General features: G+C 35.6%; 1 protein-coding gene across 2 annotated transcripts in view; it reads left to right on the top strand.

The window, feature by feature from the left end:
• LOC112413734 (cadherin-10) overlaps positions 1–25,999 on the top strand; it is a 121,757-nt gene that overhangs the window by 44,274 nt on the left and 51,484 nt on the right. For both annotated transcript variants that reach the window (XM_024765775.1, XM_024765774.1), the window contains exons 2-4: positions 20,524–20,818; positions 22,351–22,470; positions 23,027–23,194. In XM_024765775.1, the coding sequence (XP_024621543.1) occupies positions 20,524–20,818; positions 22,351–22,470; positions 23,027–23,194 (583 nt within the window). The remainder of the gene's footprint in view (positions 1–20,523; positions 20,819–22,350; positions 22,471–23,026; positions 23,195–25,999) is intronic.

Genomic DNA, 25,999 nt, shown 5'->3' with positions numbered 1-25,999 from the left:
GGACAAACAAAAGATTCTACAAGCTCCCAGAGAAAAATAGATCCATGGATCTTATAAGAAGATCAGGCATCAGAAAGACTACAGATTTCTTAACAGCAATATTAATATGAAGAAGATGATGGAGTATTGTATTCCATATCCTCAAGAAAAATAATATCCAGCCTTGGATATTATTGTCCAACAAGAGAATACATGTACAATTCAGTATTTGGATTTCACATCAAAAATCAGAGTGAAAAACAGCCAAAAAAAGAAAACATACTAAAGACTGGAGAGGCAAGGGATTCTGATGAAAAATCAGAGGCTAACAGCTGTAAGCAAAGTTTGAATCTCAAACAGTTCCTTTTGGAACATGTCAGAAGGTTCTGGGAGATTGTCTTCAGAAAGATGAAAGCTGTTTAATGTTAGCAGCTTGAGAGGAAATTAAGGCAGTTGTGGAAGAGTTTGTGATTGAATTAAAAAAAAACACAGAAAATGACGAATTTAGACAATTTGTGTTTTTGAAGAAAGGAGAAAGTAAGAGTGGGGTCAAAGATATTGTGTTGGAAAGGAAAATTAATCATTGTGGGGCTGGAGGAATAGAACCAAAATCATCTCTGTGTTTTTAAAAGTCTACCTTAATTATATTTACAAAGAAAGTTTGAAACTAATATTTAGGGTAAGAAAACATTTCCCTTCTTCCCTCCTAGGATCTTTGGCTTAATTACTAAATTGACATATAACAGATTAACGAGAGAAAAACAAGTTTAATTTTGGATGTACCAGAGTCCTAAAGTTATGAGGCTCACAGATGTGACTGAAGCAAATAGCTTTTATACTTTTTAGACAAAGAAACAATAATTTGTGAAGAATTGGCAAAAAAAAAAGGGGCTTGGGCTCTGGGTAGTAAATTAATGAAGAAGTGACAAGGTTTGTTTACACAGCCTTCTTGTCCTGAATTCCTTATCTCTGGCAGTAAGGATGCCTTCTACCCTCCAGGTTCAGGGAGGGCAGCCTTCACATGGGGGATTTATTTCCAGCTTTCAGGGGGACAAAGGAGGGCCCGAGTGTCCTTCTTGCAACAACTGTTTCTTGAGTAACTTTAATTCAGAATAATCAATATACCAAAGTGACATATTTGGGAGCAGCCTGCCCTGAACCCCATCAGGCCCCTCCTCTGAAACTTCCCTGGAAGTTTCACATATTTGAAGCTTAGCTGATGACTGTGGAGAGCAGAATTGGTTTAGTAGCTGAAAGGTAAGAGATCTGCAAAGGGAGAAAAGAACATAGATTAAAATGAGAATGAAAAAACAAAAAGGATCCAACGGAAGCACATTTCCTCACACCCCATTAAACCAGCTTCCCAATGCTAGGAATAGGTCAGTCCAATAAAATGGCTCTGCTTCATTTATCTGATGGAAAGTGTTAATCTTATCTTTCAACAGATGTAAGTTAGATACTATTTGTCCCGTTTGAATTAATAGAAGCAGCATTTTCCCCCATAATTCCCTCCTTGCTGGGCAGTCAGTGTATCTATTATGGGCATGGTGCTTTGGAGTTCAACAGAGGCTAAGCTGTTCACTACTGACTGGAGCAGTGCTGAAGTTCACGTAGTGGTATTGAACTCTGGTTCTGTTACTGTAAAAAGTTTTAAGATCGTCTTTTCCAATGCATGAGTTCCAAAGCTTGGGAATAAGGTCCTCAGCACTACAAAGAACTTGGATTGTCGATACACAAGCAGAGTTTCTATGATTTCTCATCTAATCCATTTATGTGGCATGCCTTTATGGACAAAGGAGCTCAAGTTTGTAATTTGGCTGGTATTTAAGGAAAAGTTTTCTGGTGGCAGAAAAAGCTAAGTATCTGAGTCCATAACATCCTGACCATTTAGGTGGGAACCTTTTACATATCTTATCACCACATAAGATAAAAAGACCAGTGTGCTTCAAAAGCAAGGTCAGAGTGGAATCTATAATTTCCTAGATCAGGGGATTCCATGCTACTAGTAAAATTAGCATCTGCATATCTCTACTTTCCATGTACTCCTGTCAGTTTATAAGAACAGAACAAGTTGTGGAATATTTGATAGAGGGGGCCTGCAGTTTGGCTTTGGCAACTATAAAGCTTAGTTTTGTCATCTGGCCAAGTTCATCCAGATTTTTGGTCTATCCATGTATAGTTTGGGGTATTGGACAATCTAATCAGAGGAGCAGCTGAGATACCCCCAACTCGTGCAAGGGTGATTTGGCAAACATCTGTGCCATAAAATGTAGTGCTGGAGCCACTTTTCATCTCCTTGATCGGTTTGAGTATGCCATCCATGGAATCAAACCACAGAGTTTGACTGCAATATTGCCCTGATATGTCACCAGGAAAGGTCCAGCGGCACATCTGTTTTCAATACCAAGGGAAAAGATTTCACCTATTGTCTTTATCAGGGCAAGGAAGAGTCCTTGAGTTTCTAGAGAGGTTTTGCTGGGCCCAAATAACTCACTAGAAGAAGAGGCAGACTGATGGGATACCATACCCTGTTCCTCCACCTTCCATACTGGAAGGAATGAAAACTAGTTCAGATTCTTTTGCACTATAGATGCTGACATAACCAACAGTCAGCTTGATTAGTTAACATGACCAGGGTTTGGTAAACTGGCATAAGGGAGTGTCTGGTTTGCCCCTGACCTGTTGAAAAAGTAAGTGTTAATAAGAGCAAGACATAGGTTGAAAGAGAGCCATAGTGGAAGCGTAGAGGGACAGTAGATAGAAACAAGCAACCTCTAGTCAGCCTTCTAATAAATGATTAATTAATGTAGAAGAAAAAAAAATGTTCATTAATAAGAAAAAGTGATTTTTCTTTGTTTTATTTATTTTTTTGGTTTGTGTATGGGGAGTCTTTAAAGGTAAAAGTGAAGTTTCTTGATCCCTGATCTAGGGGAAAGTTGTCTACTTCATAATGCCACCTGCTTCTGGAGACTGGGAATTGGCTCTAGAAAAGCTTTACTTTAAGATCGATCACCTGTAGGGGTTGTCTCCCAATTGTCAGGTGATATGGGGTATTTTTTGGTGTGGCTTGTATGAATCCAGGAGGATTTTTCTTTTATTTTGTTGGCAGACTAGGTGGTTAGCAATACCTTCCCAGCTGGTCGACAGTGAGTGTTTTCCTCTAAATACCTTGATGTACACTTGGTCTCCTGGTTGAGAGGGATGGAAGGCTTCTCAGTCAGTGGAGATCATGCCCCTTTCACCTGTTGGCTGTATGCTCCAAGATACTAGTTAGTTCTTCTATTAGCTGATCCCAGCATCAGATCATTCATGTAAATTCCCACAATATTCACTTAACCCAGGAATAGAAGGTTTAGTGATGCCAGTAAGCATAAAAATTTAGACATATAAAGGACTTTAGGAAAGATCTGTCATGAAACTGGACTTAAATAGCCAGAATCATTACTTCTGGCCCTTATAAAATTCCAAAATACTCCAAATAGGTGACATGGATTAACCCCTTTTGAAATCATGTTTTGACACCTGATGCCACAGTGTCTAACTGGCATGAGAAATATAGGATGTATCTGAGAGGCAAAAGATTGTCTTAAAATCCCATTAGTTTCATGGCAGTAAAGATGAAAAGGTTTGTCAAAATTAGGTAAGCTGAGAGCTAGGGGTGTGGATAATGTTAATTTTAAGGCTTCAAAGGAGTTTAATGCCTCTGAAACTCAGGAAATTTGCTCTGGGTGGTGTCTGGAAGGAGGGCATCAGAGGTTTGGCAAGGGCAGCAAAATCAAGAATCTATTGGCTGTAGTAACCAGTTGCTCCTAGAAATTTATGTAACGTTTTTCGTTTGGGGGAGAGGGATGGACAAAATGGACTCAAGGAGCTTTGGGGTGAGCATTTGAATGCCCCATATCTCAATCTCATGTCCTTAGTGTATAACACTTGTTTGTACCCATCGAAGTTTAGTTCCAGAGGCTTTATAGACTTGTCCAACTAGTGCCCTTAGGTCTCTAGAGACCAAACAACGAGTCCCACAAATTCAGATGGAAAAAGTGGGCTAGATATCAAAGCAAATATAAAATTATACTGAAGGGCAGCTATATGTCCTTAATAAATGGAGATATATAAATTTTTTTTTCTTTAAGGGAGTAACATAAATGTGCTTTAATTTTTGTTTTATTTTGATGGAACAGAAGGGAAATAAGAATTCTGTTTTGGATCTGTTAAATGTGAAATATCAATAAGCCATCCCATTGAAGATGTCAACTAGACAGCTGCATATTTAGAGCTGAAGTTGAGGGGAGCGGATTGGGTTACATATATACATTTGGAGGTCATTGTCACATACATTTCATTTAAAGGAAATGAAAGTTGAGTTTTAGAAGGGAGCTGAATAGGAACAAAATATACAACCCCAAAATATACCTCATTGGCTTGTTGATTATTTTAAGCTGGTTGTTTTTAAGAAACAGCAGACACAAGTGAAGCGTTGAAAACCGAGTACAAGTCACCCCCAGTCAGCATATTTCTGAAGCCGGGAAAATTCTGAGGGGCTGAGGTGGACCCATTCTTCCTGGTTTGTCATAGTGGTGGTGAGGAGTTCCCTTACATACCAGGTGAGGAATTCTTTATTCAGATGTTTGGCAGATTTATGCTTCAAAGTTTCCACATGGCATTTTTCTTTATAAAATACCTTAAGCTTTCAGAAATATACAGTCTGTCAACATGAAACCACTGTGGATATGAGCTTGTAGTTTCAGCGAGGTATTAAAACACCTAAGAGATCAGCAATCAGAGATTAGTATGGTAATTATTATAGCCCCCCAGCCCAGGTATCCGAAGAAGCTGAAGCTTGCCACGTTAACTTCAGGACCCAGGGAAAGGTCCCAGAAATTTTTATTTAATTGACTTAGGGTGTGGTACAGGCATCAGGGTTTTTAAAAACTCCATCAGGTATTTCTACTGTGCAGCTAAGGCTCTGGAGATGTACACAATTTTTGAGAATAGGAGGTGTTCATGTTTAAGATGATACTCTCTCCAATTTAATCTGTAAATTCATTGCAATTCCAATCAGATTTTTAGCAAGACTTTTGTTCTTTATTTTTTTAGTAGAAAGTAACATGCTGATATAAAACTACATGTGGTAAGGACCAAGAACCCTCAAGACAATTTTTTAAAGGACAGATAAGGAAGGGTACTTATTTGAATGGGTATTAACAATCATTGCAAAGCTTCAGAAATTGAATGTGTTATTAGTAATAATGCTATATTTGTGACAATAGACAGATGGAACAAAATAGAAGGCTCTAAAGTATACCCGTGGTTATATAGAAATTTTTGTTTGTCTCTCGTCCCTCTGGAAATGTCCTGAGACCCAGGCCAGCTGTGGATCCCTGGCAGCCCATCTTGGAACCTGCAGCATGTCTGTGAGTGGCCAAAACCTTTCTCAGGGGCTCTCCATTCCCGCCTCTGGGCCTCACCTCACCATGACCCAGGAGGAACAACCAAGGTCCGGATCAAGCCTGTGCTGCCTGGGGTGGCCGACCACATGTGGCTCATCCTGGGGTGCAGTCCAGTGGGAGCCTGCCTGGCTCTGGGGATTTGGAGACTGTCGGGCAGAGAGGTTGGCCCCAAGGACGAGGCAGCTTCTGGGGACTGGATGTCTATGGCCCAGCATGATCCAGGGGTACCACATCTATCACGGGCTTCTAGACGCCAAAGGCCATGAGGGAGAGTTGACCACGACAATGCTGAAGACCAGGCCAGTGGCCAGGTTGTTGAGGTCGTACTTGACGAGGAGGATGAATACCGTGCCCACACAGGTCTGCAGCACTAGGCAGTTGGAGAAGGTGAACTGAGGCCCTGCTCCATGATGGTCTTCAGCTGGGAGGCAGTCACCATTAGAAGCGTGATGCAGCATGAGCTAGGCCTTGGCCATGCTCTTCTTGTCGACATAATGGTCAAAATAAATAAATAATAAAACACACCTGTGCTTATATAGAAAAATTTTAGATGAGTTGGAATTAAGATCAATGGTTTAATAAATATCTGTTGTAAATCCTTACTAGAAAAAGTTGATCTGTTCCTAACACCACACACACACACACACACACACACACACACATACACACACACACACACATACACACACACACACACATACACACACACACACACATACACACACACACACACATACACACACACACACACATACACACACACACACACATACACACACACACACACATACACACACACACACACATACACACACACACACACATACACACACACACACACACACACACACAAACATACATACACACAACAATGTGTGTATATGGTAAAAGTGAGCTACATGTCAAAGAAAAGCTTTAAAAATATTAAAAGTGAACAGATTATATGAAAACATAAGTATGATTTTGGATTAGGTAATAATTCTTGAATAAGGTACAAAAAGGAATAAGCATAAAATTATTGATAAATTTAACTACATTGAAATTAAACATTCTCTAGGACAAAAGAAACTATTACCTATGTTAAAAGAAACATCCCAGACTAAAAGAAGAAACATGCAATGATATAACAACAGATTATTAATATTCAGATATATAAAGAATTTCTTACAAATTGAGAAGAAAATGACAGAGCGAGAGAAACAAAGGGTAAAAGGATATGAAAGCACAAAAGCAATACACAAAATCACCTATAAATATTAAGTGAGGAAGTGTGTATCATTCAAAGAAATAGCAAGTGCTAAAGCGAGAGGTAGAAATAAACTTAGCATGTTCAAGAAATAGGAAGGTCAGTGTGAGTTCAAGTGGTTAAAGGGAGAATGGAAAGAGTTGAGGCTAGCATGACAGGCCAGGACTACTTCACAATGAATGTTGTAAGTGAGGGTAAGGCGTTGTTCAGACTGTGTTCTAAATGTAATGGGAAGCCACAGGTGGATTTTGAGCAGAGTAGTGGCTGTACCGATCTGCATTTTTAAATGATCACTCTGGCTAGTGGGTGGAGAGTAACCATGGAAGGATGGAAACAGAGGTGGGGAGCCTAGGTGGAAACTTAAGGATGGAAATAGAGATGGGGAGACTAGGTAGAAACTTAAGTGACAGATTACAGTGACTTGTATTGGAATGACAGCAGTGGAGGCTGTGAGAAGTAGTTGGAAAAACATTTGAAGTCCAAAAGATTTGCTTATGGAATAAATAGGTAGAGTTGGGGTGGGGGGAATCAATGGCCCCTAGGATTTTAGCTTGAAAAACTGGCTTGATAATCATGCAGTTTACTAAAATAAGAGTTGATTTGTGGGAAAGGTGGAGATGAAGCATTCTGTTTAGGATAAGTGCTATTACTCACATTGCAAAAACATAAAATATGGAAGGAAAAGAGGCACACAGTCTTCAAGATGATGATGTGTCTAAAGATGTAAGGAAAGGAATGAAAGGGCAAAGAAGACTTCAAATAATGAATCACAGTTTATTTTAATTTTATTTTTTTTCTTAAAGCAAAAAAGATCCAACATAAATTTACAAAATATTGACATTTATGGAACTCTGGCACTCACTTGTTTGTTTTATTATTCTCTGTTTTTCTTTATATTCCATTATATTGGCATCCATTTCCTTTGGGAATTATAGCCAAATTTACAAGCCTAGCATTGTAGTGGGTGAAGGTAGTGGGGTCCGATGGAAGGTGGGAAGACATCAAGATAAATTATGCTAACTTTGTATTGAGGAATAATAATCATACAGAAAAGTGTGCATATCAAAACTGCACATTTCAATGTATTTTCACAAACCAGTTTAAATTTAGAATCCTTTAAAATTTTATTCTCTCTTCTTTATTTCTATTATGTTATTGTCATGTACTTTATTCTAGCATCCAAAGGTATTACTATTATTGTTTTGTATATTCAGTAATTATTTATATTTACCACACAATTATAGTTCTGGTGTTTTCATTCCCTTCACAAATTTTATTTGGGATCATTTTCTTCTGTGAAAACTCCAATTTAATATTCCTTTTACTGAATACCTATGGGGGTAAATACCTTTAGTTTTTGTCCAAAAACATCCTTATTTCAACTTCCTTTGAGAAGCCTATTTTTGCACAGTGTAGAATTTCAGGTAGCTCATTATTTTCCATCACTGCTTTAAGATGTCTTTCCATCATGTTTTGGCTTCCATCATATCTTTTCAGAAACAGGCAGACTTGCTGTTTTGAAGTTAATGTATCTTTTTTGTTCCCAAATAGTTTTACAGTTTTCTCTATGTTTTCAAATTTCAAAAATATGACTATAGTGGGATTATTTGTTGTTTTACTTTTATTTATCCTTTTGGAGTTTCTCAGATTTTACTGAATCTGTTTCTTGGTATCTTTCATCAGTTTTTAAAAATTCTTACCCATTTTTTCCTTCAAATATAATTTGCATTCCATTCTCCTTTCTTTCTGGAAATCCAATTTCATGTGTGTTGCAACTTTTGATTCTGTTTCACAGGTATCCAATGATCTTATTTATTTTTTCTCATAATTTTTTCTCTCTGCATTTCAGATTTGTATTTTCTATATACCTAACTCCTTGATGGCAATCTCTGCTTACCTTTCAACAGACTAACCTTGTGTTTTACTATATATCCAATCTGCTGTAAAAACTATCTATAGATTTATGAATGTCAGGCATTGTATTTTTTTAATTAATTAATTTATTTATTTATTTATTTTTGGCTGTGTTGGGTCTTCGTTTCTATGCGTGGGCTTTCTCTAGTTACAGCGAGCGGGGACCACTCTTCATCGCGGTGTGCAGGCCTCTCACTGTCGCAGCCTCTCTTGTTGCGGAGCACAGGCTCCAGACGTGCAGGCTCAGTAGCTGTGGCACACGGGCTTAGTTGCTCCGCGGCATGTGGGATCTTCCCAGACCAGGGCTCTAACCCATGTCCCCTGCATTCTCAACCACTGCGCCACCAGGGAAGCCCCAGGCATTGTATTTTTGGTTTAGAATGTTCTTTTGATTTTTTTCTCAATCTCCATTTTTCATCTGTTCTTTCCACTATTTCCTTACATTTTCAAATATATTATGCATAGTTATCTTTCAATTTTGTCTGCTAAATACAATATATTAATCATATACAGTCTGTTTCTATTCTGTTTTTACTCTCATATTGGTTATATGATCTTGCCTTTTTGCATGAATAGTAACCTTTCCTACCATACATTATGTATAATGGGTTATTTTTCACTGGAAAGAATTTTTTTTTAAATAAATTTATTTATTTATTTTTGACTGTGTTGGGTCTTCGTTTCTGTGCAAGGGCTTTCTCTAGTTGTGGCGAGCAGGGGCCACTCTTCATCGTGGTGCGCGGGCCTCTCACTACTGGGGCCTCTCTTGTTGCGGAGCACAGGCTCCAGATGCGCAGGCTCAGTAGTTGTGGCTCACGGGTCTTGTTGCTCCGCGGCATGTGGGATCTTCCCAGACCAGGGCTCGAACCCATGTCCCCTGCATTGGCAGGCAGATTCTCAACCACTGTGCCACCAGGGAAGCCCTGGAAAGAATTTTTTGATTGTTTTTTGGATTATTTGCTTATCATCTGTGATCATTAATTTTATGTGTCAACTTAACTAGGACATGGTGACCAGTTGTTTGGTCAAACAGTAATATAGATGTTGCTATGGAGGCTTTTTTTTTTTTTTTTTTAGATGTGATTAACCTTTATAATCAGTAAACTATAATTAAAGCAGATTGCTCTCCATAACGTGGGTGGGCCTCATCCAATCAACTGAAGACCTTAAGAGCAAAACATGAAGTTTCCCAAAGAAAAATGACTTCTGCCTCAGAACTGTAACAAAGAAGCCCAGCCTGAGTTTCTAGCTTACTGGCCTGGCCTGTGGATTTATGACTCAAAATTGCAACATATACTCTTACAAATTTTGAGATTGCTGTCCTTCTCGATGGATTTCAGACTTTGTATCTTCCACAATCCCATGAGCCAATTCCTTAAAATTCTCCAAACAATACATAGATATGTAGAAAAATAGATGGATATATATATATATAATATATATAAATATATAGATTTCCTATTGGTTCTATTTCTTTGGTTAGAAGGCAAATGATATATCACTACAGTTCAATCAAGGATTGAGGAAGATCAGATTGAATTGCCATTTGGTAAGTCTACGTCTACCACTGTTTATCCCTTTACCAAGAAGGTGAACCCTCCAAGTGAGAGTGGGTCCTGTCTCTTTTGCCCCCCAATTCCTCAGGATATTTAGTTTTGCCCTTCAGAAATTCTCAGTTTAGATCTTTAATCGTTTGCTTGATGCTCCTTCAACAATTGACAGAATTCTCCAGCAGGGAATAATCTGTATGTTTTGCTACTTTGCATGAAAAACAACACATTTCTTGCTTTCTTTTCTCTCTGGCAGTGACCATTTTTCAAGGGACCAAGTCTATGTATTTTTAGCCTATAGAGGCACTAAGAATTGTTGAACACTCCTAGGTGCAAAGTCCCTGTAGATCCTCAGGTTCAGTCTGACATTCCCTGGAGGGCTTTCAAATTTCACCTCCTCATGAGTCTTTTTTTTTTTTGAACCTAAGAACCACCAGTCTCTGGGAATGTGACAATTACATTCTAGCTTTCAGAAGCTTTCAGCCTGGCCCTTAGCCATCTACAGACTCATAATTCAACAAATGTTTTATGGAAAGACTGGCAATGCATTTGAGGACCTTCAGTTCCCCAGTATTTTCACTCCACTACCATGTGAACTCTAAAGTCTTTTCTGACTTCTTGTATTCCAGAAATGCCTTGCTCTTGGGACAATCACAGGTTCTTACCTCCAAACCCAAGCTCGGAACTGGCAAATTCCCCTGGGAAAAATGCAGCTGCAAGTCCTCTGTTCACCTCTGAACAATCCTCTCCTCCCAGGTTTTAATCCATTCAGTTCCTATTGTTTACATAGCAATTTGGCCTTAGCAATGTGATTTTTTTCTTTTTTGGTAGTTCAGCTGGATGTTCTATATGTTGTCAGTGGGAATGTCATCCTGCTATTATTACCTAACTACCTTATCCTACCCTTAATTAAATTACAGACGTCTACAATGACTTACCATATGGTTTTAGAGATAAATTTGGATTTGCATTTCTATCCCTGGCTCTTCACTGAAAAATGTAAATATGTCTCCTGGTAATCCATGTATATATCATATCCCACTGATACCATCTCATAGTTAAGTGGAATTTATAGCTAATTTATAGCCCCAATCTTTTTCAGTATGAAGAATAAGATTTTACTTATGTACATTTATACTTTCAATGTAGAGTAACGCTGACCCCCACTTTTCATTATGGACTTCTAATTCCATTTCACTCCATTCAGAAGAATTTCACTTCTTTCCAAAGAAGTAGCACAAAATGAACTCTTTATTCCTCATGTCTGTGGTATTTGACTCTGATGTCCATTTCGTTTTACAAGTAAATAATTCCTTATTATGTACTGTGAAATGTTAGGAGTCCATAAGAATAGAAAACTCAGTTCTCATCCTCAAAATATATTTGTAGTTCCATAAAGACTTATGAAAATAATAGTTCAAAATTTGAAGTGGTTATAAAATTTTATATGTATATACATATATATAATACCTATATACACATTCATACAAACAGACGCACATGATAATTGGGGCACTAAGGAAAGAGAGGTCAATTCAGCCTTACAAAGGAGTTTGAAAAAATGCCTCATATAGGAGATAAGATATAAATAGGATCTTTATCGATGAGTAAGAATTTTCAGGGTGGATAAATCAAGGTAGTGGGGAAGGACACAAGTTTTAGGGGCATGATATTGTCAGATATGTTTGGGGGCTAAGTTTCCTCATTTGATGAAGATATGAATGTTTCTCCACCAAATGAGCAATCCCCTTTCATAAGGAGAACATCTACCTTGATTTCTCAATTCCTTTTGTATGTGTGTGTGTGAGTATGTGGAAAAACATATAAAATCTACCTAGAATAGAAGTTTTTAATTTAGTGGTCTAGGGCTATATTTGTACTCCCTGATACCGCATATTAACATTCTTTTTGTATTTTACACACACGCACGATTTGGAGCGGGGGCGGTGGGTAGCATTCATAGCCCTTTTCCAGATTCCCATTTCAGCCAGTGTCTTAAAAAAATCCAAAAATATAAAGATCCAAACCTCTTTTCATTTTCCCCGTCTTGACCATAACCCCTAGCGACAGCAGGCAGCTGCTTAGTCCTTCTCCTTTGGGCATCCAATTATGTACTTGTCAGTCTACAGTTTTCAAGATAGAAGCATCTTTATGAATAAGACTTAGAAACCCAACAGCTTCAAATACTTCCTCTGTAGCAAAATCTCCGAAACTTCTAAGTCCTAAAATGGCACACAGAATTCTCATTACCCTCCTCAATTTAGTTTAGTTCAATCCGATTCAAAAAATGCTTATTTAAATAAACTCCTTCAGTGAATACATATCCCTAGCCCTCTTATTCCTTTCATACCTCCTATCATTATACCTTTCTTGATTAAAAGAAGGAAGGAAAGATTCTCAGCTGCCTGTGAAGCCTATAAAAAGAGATAATCACCCTTTATTTTTTCTTCTCTGATTTCTGTAGACCTTATTAATCAAAACTGAATCTCTTGATTTTAAATATTTTGCATTTACTTAACAATTTTTAGACATGTATTTACGCATACTCCCATATTATAAATCTAAGATGCTTAAGAAGACTTCAAGTTGTGGGGAAAATAAGGTGTGAAATGTTCAATGTCATTTTCACACTGCAAAGGAATACTCTGCATAATTTAGTGATCTTCAAAGCTATAGAAGGAAGATGCCAGGCTTCTAAAAGAATATGAACCTTGTCTAAAATATTTCCCCAATAACTCTCTTTGGAAAGGAAAACTAATACCATAATTAGAAAGAATGTGTCTATTGTGTATTATGCATACCATTTATGGTCGAGAAGCAGATAATGCCCTATAAAACTGTGTTTATGGAAAGCTTAAATAAATGCCTTCAATGTAGTCTTGGTATCTATACAGTACCAGAAAAGAAATGTATGAGTTGAGACACTGTAAGATGTGAATTAGCAGCAGTCCTAGCAGGAGATGTTGTCATCTGCAAACAGTGACAGCTTTACTTCTTCTTTTCCGATTTGGATTCCTTTTATTTACTTTTCTTCTCTGATTGCTGTGGCTAAAACTTCCAAAACTATGTTGAATAAGAGTGGTGAGAGTGGGCAACCTTGTCTTGTTCCTGATCTTAGTGTAAATGCTTTCAGTTTTTCACCATTGAGGATGATATTGGCTGTGAGTTTGTCATATATGGCCTTTATTATGTTGAGGAAAGTTCTGTCTATGCCTACTTTCTCCAGGGTTTTTAGCATAAATTGGTGTTGAATTTTGTCAAAAGCTTTCTCTGCATCTATTGAGATGATCATATGGTTTTTCTCCTTCAATTTGTTAATATGGTGTATCACATTGATTGATTTGCGTATATTGAAGAGAATATAGAATTTAGAATTTTATAGCATGCTCTGCTAAGAAGTCTGACCTGCTGCAGGGTCTTGAGTAATTCCTAATTTAGTCTAAGAAACCCCCCCAAACTGCAGGATGATCCAAGAATGGACTCATCAGTCAGTGTGGCCCAGAAGCACAAAGCCAACTTTCAGTAAGCTGCACCCTCAGAAGACCAAAGAAGGAGAGGAATCTCTAGCTTTTGAATCTGGACGCCCCCTGGAGTTTGTACTCCTGGGGGAGATCTCCAGAGAACGCTGTCAAATGTAGAAAACAAACCACTTGATTTTTTTTTTCCAGACACTAAATTAAACAGACAACATTGCCCATCAATCATTTAATCCTCTATACTTGCTTCTGGTCCCAGAAAGAAATTGTTCAGAAAATTGTTTATTAATCTAAGTCATATATATGGGGTATTTTAAAATTACTGTAGTTGTTTTTACAGTCCATTCCATTGATAGATAAGCTTTATTTCTCCTCTCCATTTCTATTTTTGAAGAAAAAATTGTTTCACTGGGATTCATAAAAATTGATGTATATTTTTCTATATCATTAATATTAAAATAATGCTCCATCTTACTGTGTAAATGTCACACACTCCAATTCAAGATTTGCTCCCCCTCTCTCCCTTTTTTCCCCTAGTCTCAACAAAATGTGTAACTGCTTATTTATTTCTGACCAGATTGTGTTTATTTGCTTTAACATGCTTTCAGCTGTTTTCTGGTGCTAGACCATCTTCACTGGTATTTTTTTATTGGATGCACACTTAACGTTACTTGATTCAATGCCTTATTTTCCATTTGATATTATATTACTCACTAGAGCAATTAGAGCAAAATACTAATGATGATGGTACCAGAATAGCATAGCATATTAGCCATATTCTGGATTTTTTAAAAAAAGAAATACAGACTATATTGGCTGTTTGAAAGAACAGCAGGCATAAAATTATCACTGTACATTAGAAAATCTATTCAACAATATCTGATACTCTGAAGTTAATGAACACACACAAACAAGGTATTGTTAAACTCAGATTGTGTATCTTATAGTCCTTTGGATTCATTTATCAAAATGTATCCTCAAAGAACTAGTCTAACATTATAAATACAATCCTAATATAATTCTACAAATATAATTCTTATTTTCTCTGCTGTCTTTTCCCAGTGTTGGGGATCAAACAAAATACCAATGATGACCAATATCTAGAAGTGTATCAGTATTCTGAATGAGAAAGAATCTCACGCAGCAACATAAATTCCTCTGAACTAGTAATCAGACTTTTACTGGCAGTATTGATAGATACATTTTTTTTTACGTTTTAAAACTTGTTCATTTTTCTTCCAGCCAAGGGGGAAAGTATAAGATAAAATCTTTTATCAGTTATCCTTTTGGTAACAAATTACTTAAATTCCCTGTACTTCATAGATCAATACTTTGATTGCTTTTATAGTATTTCCAAACTTAATGTGAGAAACTGAAAAATAAAAATGAACTGATATTAAGAAGTAAAAGTTCCACCAACAAAGCACTGATCCTCAAGTGTAATCTTAATTTAACTCCTGTGTGATAAAAAATTGATTGGATCTCAGTTTCTTCCTCTTAAAAGTAAAGATGGCCTTAGACTATATAAGCCACAAGACTCCTTTTAGCTTACAAACTTCGTTTTAGACAAATATATTAAAATTAATGCTTTACATGAAATGTTATAAAAACCTGCCACATTTAAAATTACTAGGCTTTCATTAAATAATTTGTTGTTAAAATATTTATTTAAATTCAGTGGATTGTTTAGTTTTAATTATTAAACTAATCAATATAAGCAAATGAGTTATAACTAACCACATCTAAATTTTAAAAGTTAAATAATAGGAAAATGACTTTTAAATGTACAGCATAGTACCAGTTGTTCTGTTTTCATTGTCATGTACCTTGCCATGTCCTTTATCTGCTTGTGAATTTACAAGGAACACAGCAGGTTGTGAATTTTTAATAGGCTTTCTTCAAGGAAAGAAAAGGTCAGTATTAACATAAAATTCTTCTTGAGGATTTGTGGCCCAAATGTTTCACACAGGAGAACAGGGGTTACTGAGGAACTAAAGCCACAATAATCTGATATTTTTTTCTATGTTTAAAGAAACCTTAATATCTCACATAATAAAACAGCACAAGGTCAAATCAATATAAATTTTATTTCAGAGTAGATGCTTTAAGTTATTTAGCACTTGATCCATAATCCCACTTCTCAATAACACAAACAACTGATTTTGTTTAATTAGATATTTAATAAATCCAAGTATTGATAACTAATAGCCAAATGAAAAAAGGAAGAGTAGTGGGAAAGCTACAGTTATAAGGACTAACCCCTGTCTGATCATTGCTTAGTAAATGAGTTGGAATGTAAAATAAAATTTTATCACACACACAAGGAATGAGACAATACCAGAATAAGGAGGGAAGAGTATGCAAAAGAAGAAATAATTACAATAATAAAGAGAAACTTGAAAAAGAGAGAGGGAGCTTAGGTGGAGGACTATAATTAAATAACTTTGTCCATTGGTCTCTTTCTGTAACTTTTAGAAAGTCAACATCATCATACCCCTTAGTAGTTAACTCTGTCTCCCATCAGGTTAATCTAGGGCAGAAAACAACTTCCCAAGTCTTAGGACATCTAGAAATGCATGTCGCTGCCTCATAGTACATATCTATTGCAGTCTCTTTCCTTGTCCAATACTCAAATGTGTTTATTTAAATAATATTTCAATAACATAGACTAATGTCAAGCCCCCAAATATGGTCACTTTTTTCCTTTTATTCTAGTGTTAGTGTTCCTCTGTAAGCAAAGAAGGTGCTTTTTCTTTTCTTTTATGCAGGCTCTCACACAGTTCAAGAAAAAATTATTATGTCTGGTTTCTTAAAAGCAACACATAAATTCATAGATCTAATTTGTTTCTCTTAATTATAAGGTAGAAATCTTTTCATTTCCGACTCACGAAACCAACAGTCCAGTTTCCAACCCTCATCGCTTTGATTCCCAACTATCACGTTCAATTTTCTAATCCAACGGAAACTGCCACTCTATGTGGTCCAATTACAAGATTTAATTTTCACTCTCTGTAGTATAAGTGAAGGTAAAAATCCTGCTGTGATTCATATTTCAAAACTGAGCTTTATAAAAATTAAAATATCACTATACTAGCAACTTTTTTTTTTGCACATCTAACCGATTAGAAGAGAACTGGTCTTAATGATTCCCATCTTGTCTTATTTCCTTCTCCACTCTGAATCTACCTTCTATATTCATCCAGTGTCCTTTATGAGGTGTAAAATTTGTAAAATGCAAAAAAAAAATTCCCAGGTTTTAACCTCTACTCATTCTTTATCACGTAACTTAGGTGATATATGCTTAAGGAAATCCTCACTCATTCCTGTAGGCTAGCTTAGGGACTATCCTGTGAAACTCCATTACACACTGTGTTTGAATCTTCCATAGCACTAGGATGGAATTATTCATTTACTTTTAGAGCTACCTGATTCTTATGAGAGTAAATAAATATTTCTCAATTAAAATTGTTGAATGAATAGACAATAAACATCGTAACTGTCTAGTACAAATCACAAAGTTATATGATCAGATGATTGATAATATCAATAATCTTTTCTTGAACTATTTTGATTCCCAGACAGAATAAGAAATATGCAATGCTTATATCTGTCATTTGGAAAATTGCCAGATTATTGTACATTTATATAATTGGAAAATCTCCCAGCAACTATGTGCATTTCAGTGACTAAAAAGCTTCTAACTTGGGCTTCCCTCGTGGCGCAGTGGTTGAGAGTCCGCCTGCCGAGGCAGGGAACACGGGTTCGTTTCCCGGTCCTGGAGGATCCCGCATGCCGCGGAGCGGCTGGGCCCGTGAGCAGTGGCCGCTGAGCCTGCGCGTCCAGAGCCTGTGCTCCGCAACGGGAGAAGCCACGATGGTGAGAGGCCCCCGTACCACACACACAAAAAAAAAAAAGTCATAAGACTGAAGGCCTCTCACTGCTGTGGCCTCTCCTGTTGCGGAGCACAGGCTCCGGACGCGCAGGCTCCGAACGCGCAGGCTCAGCGGCCATGGCTCACGGGCCCAGCCGCTCCGCGGCATGTGGGATCTTCCTGGACCGGGGCACGAACCCGTGTCCCCTGCATCGGCAGGCGGACTCTCAACCACTGCGCCACCAGGAAAGCCCTTCTTGTGACTTTTTGAGAGTAGTTCCCTGGACAACACAGTCATATGTTACTTCTGAGAGCTGTTTAGTTAAAAGCAGATATTTCTTGTTTCTCAACCTTACTTTGTTGTTTATGAATAAGTAAAAATGCAGTAAAAAATTATTTGTTACCTGACTTCTATATCTTTTTCTCCAAAGTACATATCTATTTGGAGTTTTTTTTCCTATTATATCTGTAATACTGAGTTATTTATCCAAAAATCAGAAAAATGGAGTTTGATCCAAATTTAATGGCTAAATGCTGATTATTACAAACCATTAACAAAAGTATAGACTGCTTTTGTAAACCCAGCAGTTGTATATAATATATTGTATTACCTATATATTGTATTACCTAACCAGTAATAAAATATATTGGGGAGGGGGTTAAATATTTTTTTTTTTTTTTTAACATCTTTATTGGGGTATAATTGCTTTACAATGGTGTGTTAGTTTCTAAATATTTATTTAAGTTAAACATTTTTGATATCCACATAAAAATGTTTTCACAGCCAAGGTCATTGATATAAGCACCTATAAAGAAAAAGAAATTTTCAAATAAAGAAACAAAATTCTACTTAAAAGAGAATATAATCAGTGTAATACTTCTACAGGTAAATAGATTAAAATTTTTGTTGATTTAAATAATCTAAAGAGCAAAAGTCAAATCTACTTAGATAAATATCTAACTCTATAATATTTTGCATACTGGAAGGATATTGTCTCCGTTTTTATTTTTCTAGGCTACAGGTCAGTATGCCTATTCCAATTTATGACTATATTTTGTATGAATATTAAAAATACAACATGCTGCAAATGAACTTATTTACAAAACATAAACAGACTTACAGACATAAAAAACAAACTTATTACCAAAGGGGAAGGAGGAAGAGGGATAAATTAGGAGTATGGGGTTAACAGATACACACTACTGTACATAAAATACATAAACAATGAGAGTTTACTGTATAGCACAGGAAACTATATTCAATATCTTGTAATAACCTATAATGAAAAAGAATTTTAAAAAAGAATATATAACAAAATCACTTTGCTGTATACCTGAAACTAACACAATATTGTAAAACTATACCTCAAATTTTAAAAAGACAACATGTGCATGATGATATCTAAGTTATAATATATGCTTTATCAAAACTTGGAAAATCTACACATTCTTTTTCTATTTCTTATCAGATAAAAAGCAAAATAAAAATTTTAAAGCATAATCTCTTACTGCAAATAAGGAAACATGATCTTAGCATTAAAAAAAAATTATTGGTGTGGTGGTACAATTAGAGAAAAACTTACAATCCTTGTGTTTTACAAAGCCATGCTCTGTTCCTCCTATGGCTAAGTCTCTCCCTCAGGGTATGAATTCCATGACAGGCAGGGGGATATTCACATCTGGAACCTGCACATCCATTTCCAGACGATCCTTGAAGTACTTGGGACCCATTATTTCCTGCCCAAACATCCTTGAACTTGCTTCTAGGTCCTGGAGAGTCTCTTCTCCAAGTCAGTCTACCAACGGCCAGATTTACCCACTGTTATATGTGCCCTTAATCCTGAGGGCTGGCCTAGTGTGCATCTGTTAAAAAACCATATACAATCACCCCTCCACATCTGTGGGCTCAGTGTCTGTAGATTCAACCAACCACAGGTGGTAAACATAGTGCACAATCCATGGGTGGTTGAATCCATGGATGCTGAACCCATGAATACTGAGGGCTTACTGCACTATACCATTTTATGTAAGGGATTCAAGCATCCTCAGATTTTGGCATCCACGGGGGTCCTGGAACCAATCCCCCACAGATACCACAGGGCAATTGTAGATGGAATTTGCCCATGACATGTGGGCTCCTGGACAAGCATTAGCACTGGGATGGGATGTGGGTTAGGCTGATATATCCACATGAATGCATTTCAAGCTCTTTGACATGATGACTAGATTGTGGAAGATTAGTGTTGTGGGCATAAGCAAGGAGGCAAGAAAAAGGCTTGCCCTACATTGCATTGTTTCTACACAGAACTTGTTGTTTGCAGTTGTTAAGAAGATAGATTTGACAAGGTAGGAGACTAGATGGAGCATATTTTATTTTATAGTTTATTAATTTGATTTATAACTTTAAAGTATATAGGCAGGTATTATATAGACATCTATTCGTACTCTTGCTCTGAACCCCACAAATATTTCTGGGGCAGTTGTTGTCATTCGTGTGAATCAGAGAATGATGGGTAGGGCTTCTAACATAGAAGCCATGTCTCATGCAACTTTGCCTGTCTTACAGTTCTTAAAATATTGCTAATTCCCCAACAGAAATACAATAATTAAAAATAAGTTTACAGGAAATAAATTTCTTGCATAATATGAGAGTAAAAGTATTTTCCACTCAAAGAAAGAGATGAGAGAAGCAATGTTTACACCAGCATATCAAGACAAATGACTTATGTCTTTGTCAGGAGTTATTTGCCTACGGAAATGGTTATTTACCAAGCAAAGCAAAGAAAGGAGCTGTGTTTGGTTTATTTTTATAACTTTTTTCCATTTAGAATAAAAATCACACTGATATGTAAAAGGCTAGTCCTATTGTTTAAAGTATATAGATGAGTGTGATCATACCTATTCAACTCTCATTTCAAGAACTAAGATAACTGACCCCATTTTTCAAAGATGTGACTTGAGAGACCTTCTTTGAATTCTTTCTGCATTATGTATCTTTAGACATTATCATGGATATGCTCATTTTTATTCCCCCTAGCTTCATTCAGACCAAGATAAAGGAGATGGATCCCTCAAATATATTTTGTCTGGAGATGGAGCTGGTACTCTTTTCATTATTGATGAAAAAACAGGTGACATTCATGCCACAAGAAGAATTGATAGGGAAGAAAAGGCCTTTTATACTCTACGTGCACAAGCTATTAACAGAAGAACTTTGAGGCCAGTAGAACCGGAGTCAGAGTTTGTGATCAAAATCCATGATATCAATGACAATGAGCCAACATTCCCAGAGGAAATTTATACAGCGAGTGTTCCCGAAATGTCTGTTGTAGGTAAGTTCATTTACAGTGTTTATGACGGTATTCAAAAAGTATAAAAAATAATTATCAAGAAATTCTTAAAATATTATGATCAGTTACTTGAAATCATATTTGATTCCCTGCTAAGAGTACCTGTTTAATTTTCTGAATTATGAACGAGTCAGGAAAAAAAAAGGATTAATGCATTTCTAATTTTCTATGGGTTTGTAAGTTTCTACAGTACAATAAATAGACACTTCCTTCAAAAATCCAAGAAAATACCATTGACCTTCAGTAGAAAACTATGAAAGTGCAAATTTTTGTCACATGGATTTGGAGAACAGCTGTGTAAAATCCTGACTCCAAATATATTATAAGTACACTTAGAACACCACAAATATAATCTAGAGTCTACATATATACTCTAGTCATAATCTGCCTAAAGAGTTTGTCTGGATTATCTAGATGTTATGAACATTGGAATTAATTAGATTTTCTATTACTTCATATTAAATATTTTAAAACATCCTTTCAATTTAACCATTATATATAAAACTCTGCTGATATAAATCTCTTATTCAAATAAACCAGTTGAAAATCAACAGCTAATCACAAACTGATACAGAATTTAAAGTTAGGTTGCAGAAGCAGTAAGACAGAAGGTGTGAAAAAACTGGAAGTATAACATTCAAGAAAATAGAATTCCTTTTTCGATGTAAATAAATGGAGGGTGTATTTGTAGGCAAAGAAAGTTAAAATTGATTTCATGTTTTTGCTAAATAGAGAATCACAGAAAATTAAACATCAAAAAACAATAACATTTTTAGAGATAATGTATTTGGATTCAGTAGAATAGATAATTTCTCAAATGTGGGAGAAGTATAAACTGATGAAACAATTCTGATACATTTTTTCCTTGTAACAATTTTAATAGAAAATTTCCAACTGCAGTTCTCAAAAGCATGGTTCAGAGATTATTATTTAATATTTACTTCACTAAATCCCAAGGACTTTTGGCAATCACCTTAATATAAAGCCCTTTTATATATTTTGAACTTTATTAAATAGCTTCTAATAGTTCTTGGGACTTGGGGTCATCTTGGATTGTTTCTAAATTTAGAATTTAATCTATTCATAAAATCGTATTCTAGAACAGATGTTAATTATTTTTATAGTTAATTAGTGGAGAGAGAGAAAAAAGAGCATACTTACTCCTTTGTGATTAGATATGCCCTTTACACAAAACAAATCTGTTATATGAAAATGAATTTAAATATCAAACCCGAGCATTTGTAAAGTGTCTGCATTTATTATAATCTGATACACTGTAGCATTATCTATTGTATGCATGAAAATACACCTGTTGGCTAAATAAAATATGTTGTTGAATTCAAAGTTTACCTACAATACACTATATATATATTATTTTCATCTAAATTATATATGAATGTTTCTTTAAGAGGTCATTATTAAAGCCAAAAATCATTGAAGTCTTCCATGAAAACCAGTGCTTTTGCTCCTCCTTCTGGTACTGTGCAGAACTAAGCTGAATTTGGATACTTCAGGTACTTCTGTGGTGCAAGTCACAGCTACAGATGCCGATGACCCTTCCTATGGGAACAGCGCCAGAGTCATTTACAGCATACTTCAAGGGCAGCCATATTTCTCTGTGGAACCTGAAACAGGTCAGGAATCATGAATCAGTGTTTGTTCATTTAGTAGTCTTTATGATATTTATAAGTAAAAAATAAATAAATAAATAAAGGGCTTCCCTGGTGGCGCAGTGGTTGAGAGTCCGCCTGCCGATGCAGGGGACACGGGGCCACAACAGTGAGAGGCCCGCGTACTGCAAAAAAAAAAAAAAAAAAAAAGGTGGGAAAATAAGAACAAAATCCTAACATTAATACTCACAGAAGAATGATGATGCCACAGTTAAAGATTTAAGAACTCAGAGTTGAATGATCGAGCGAGCAATGGGGATATACCTGCTTTTATGTTTTTGCATCTGGGTTTAGGGCACTAGACAGCACATACGATATTCTTTAGGAAATAGAAAAACAACACAAATCGGCAAATATTTACATTGAATCATTTTTACAATTTCTAGACAATAAAAATTAATAGCAAAAGCATTTTCATCTTTCAAAAATCACTACTATTTTGGATTTACAATTGTGAGCTTAATCAACTAATAATTGAGATTTGAATGAGCATAATAAAAGTTTTTCCATTTTCTTCAAGGTATCATCAGGACTGCTTTACCAAACATGAACAGAGAAAACAGGGAGCAATATCAAGTGGTAATCCAGGCCAAAGACATGGGTGGCCAGATGGGAGGCTTATCAGGGACCACCACGGTCAACATCACGCTGACAGACGTCAATGACAATCCACCGCGCTTCCCCCAGAGTAAGCTGTCTTTAATGGTGTTTCTGCAGGGCAAAAGCTTTAGAGTAAAAACAGAAAAGAGGAGAAAAAGCAATTGTCAATCATTTCATTTAAAACAGACCAAAACTGTGCCACAAAAATGAAGAAAAAAAATAGATGTATATGCTGATGAATTCACTGTTATCAAAAGATAGAAGTTAAATATTTCAAACATAGTTCATTCAGAGACAGAGGAATCTATGATCACAAAACCACTCCATATATATATATATATACACATGCAAGTTTACATATGTACTGTCTCTCTCTCTCTCTCTCTCTATATATATATATATACATATATATACTCTATCATCTAAGAACTATTTCTGTCAGCAAAGGAAATGTTTTATTAAAATAAAAACTAAATTATACTTCTACAATGAATGTGTTTATTTCTACTTAGAATTTAATAAGGAAGATTCTAACCCAAGGGTAAAGTTTTTCAATAAAATAACTAAGTTGCCATATTGTAAGAACTTAGCCAGAAAGAACTACATAGGGGGAATCTTACAAACTAATCAGACTTCCATTTAATATCACTGTGTCAGACTTGCATGTAATATCTGTGTTTGGAATGGCAGTCATACTAAAACATTTTGTATTTTTGATTTATTTATAGATTTATTTTGTGGTTTAGAATGAAACCTTCAAATTCTCAAAATAAGTCAAGAAGAGGTTAAGAACCATTAGCTTCTGACCATATAATTACATTTATTTATTCTCCTTTCTTATACAAATTTGGTAGACATGCAGCTAGAGAGGATGATATTGGGTCTCAATGGACACCGCCAAGACTCAGTCAATTTCCTGCTAATCTAAAAGACCCTTTACTTCAAGATGGAATCTCACGTTGTTAGGAAATGTGGCATAAAACACAGGCTTTAGTATGATCTGTGTTTTTAATTTTTAACATTTGCTGTGTATTAACTTCTAAATTGATCCCCCAATTTTAGTTTATTTGTTTTTTGCCTTAAGTAACTTTGTGATAAAGTATTAAAGTGTAAAAAGCAATAGCTTTTTGTGATATTTATATCTTTATACTAAAGACCATTACACAGAAAGAATTACAGTCTAAGAATTCACTGTATTATTTTGACTCTTTAAAAGCATTTCACCTCTTTTCTTGTACTATTTTTATCTAACTTTGATTATTAATAGTGCATGATTTTAGTTGAATTGTTTAAAATCACATGTGTGGAAAGATTATAAAATTCAGAAAGAATATTCTTGAGTGGACTAATCATATGCTTATGTATTTTTACGATATTTTATTAGATATTTAAGGTACATGCTCCTCAAGATTGCTACTGTGTTGTTTGACCCAAAACACTGAGAAGGGTGTTTGCTTATGCTGTTTTCAAATTATCAAGTTTCAACTTCAGGTTACCTTTAGCATCAGCAGGGAAAAGCAAACCAATAATAAATCTTTATAGTTCTTTTAGAACAGGTCTAAAGACATACCTCATTGCACTACAATTTAAATTTCACATTTTATATGTATTTCTAACCACCTCTTAGCATGATCCTGTTACCAGGAGAATGGACATGCAAATACAGGAGAACAAACTGTTAAGTGGTTACATAATCCACAATAAACAAAAATATTTGTGAAAAAAGTATTTTATGAGTAATAAATGACCATTAAGAGGATTATTATAGTTTAAGTTCTCAGGAACTTTTGTGAACCATTAGCTTACATGTGTCCAAAATACAGTCCATTTAAAAATTATGCATTTGATAAGCAAATTAATAGATTCTAATTAAATGGAAAAACTAGACATTTGAAAGATGAAAATATCTGATAAAAATTCATTTTATCATTTTTCTTCTACTGTAACACCTTTATTAATTCATTCACTAATTACTTTATTTTCTTTTGTTAAGTCAGAATTTGTGGTTGGTATCTGGTAGGCATATTACACAAGCCTGACATAATAATAATAGTAATAATTAAAAAAAGAAACAGCAATAGCATAACATGTTTTCTGAATGGCGTTTTTATGTCACCCTGTATCAGTTATTTACTGACCTACTTTATTTTATCAAAACAACTCACTGAGGTCAGTATTCTGATCTCCATTCTACAAATGAGAAAACGAACATTATAGACATTAAGGCCAACTGCAAGTAATAGCAGAGGTGGTTTGAAGTCCATGACCAACTCCAGATGTACAACACAATATATTATGAGAAGTTTTAGAGCATCCTGTATCTTGTCTCATATTGTTTAATTATAGATGGAAACATAATTTATGGATCTTTGTTTTCTCAATTATCTTTTCTCCTATGAACATTTGCAACCATATCTTACTGTTGGGAACACTCAGTCGTGGCAATTAAAATGTTACTTGATAGTCTAAGTCACCTAACATGCGGAAAACTAGTTTTTAATTTCTCATATCATTTCATTAAATAGCCGAGGTTTGGAGGGAGTTCCACAGTTTATGAAGACCTTCATATGTAGCATATCACTGAAACTTGCAACTAACTTGTGTAGACTCATTGTTATTATCCTTATACCCAATATACGGAAGAAGTAAAGGAGGTTCAGAGTGGAAATAATAAAGAAGACAAACTAGTACTGCCTAATAGAAATATGCAAAACAAAAATGTGTGCCACAATAGTAATTGTAAATTTTCTATCAGCCAGATTAAAAAAATTAAAAAAAAATTTCTATCAGCCATATTAAAAAAATTTTCTATCAGCCATAAAAAAAAATAAGCAGGAGAGACATTTATTTTAATCATATATTTTAACCCAATATTATCCTTTAAACATATCAT

Source organism: Neophocaena asiaeorientalis, unplaced genomic scaffold, assembly GCF_003031525.2.
Source record: "Neophocaena asiaeorientalis asiaeorientalis breed wild unplaced genomic scaffold, Neophocaena_asiaeorientalis_V1.1 scaffold175, whole genome shotgun sequence".
Taxonomy (NCBI): domain Eukaryota; kingdom Metazoa; phylum Chordata; class Mammalia; order Artiodactyla; family Phocoenidae; genus Neophocaena; species Neophocaena asiaeorientalis.
The sequence above is the reverse complement of the archived record's forward strand: the minus strand, read 5'-3'. Positions and strand labels throughout refer to the sequence as shown.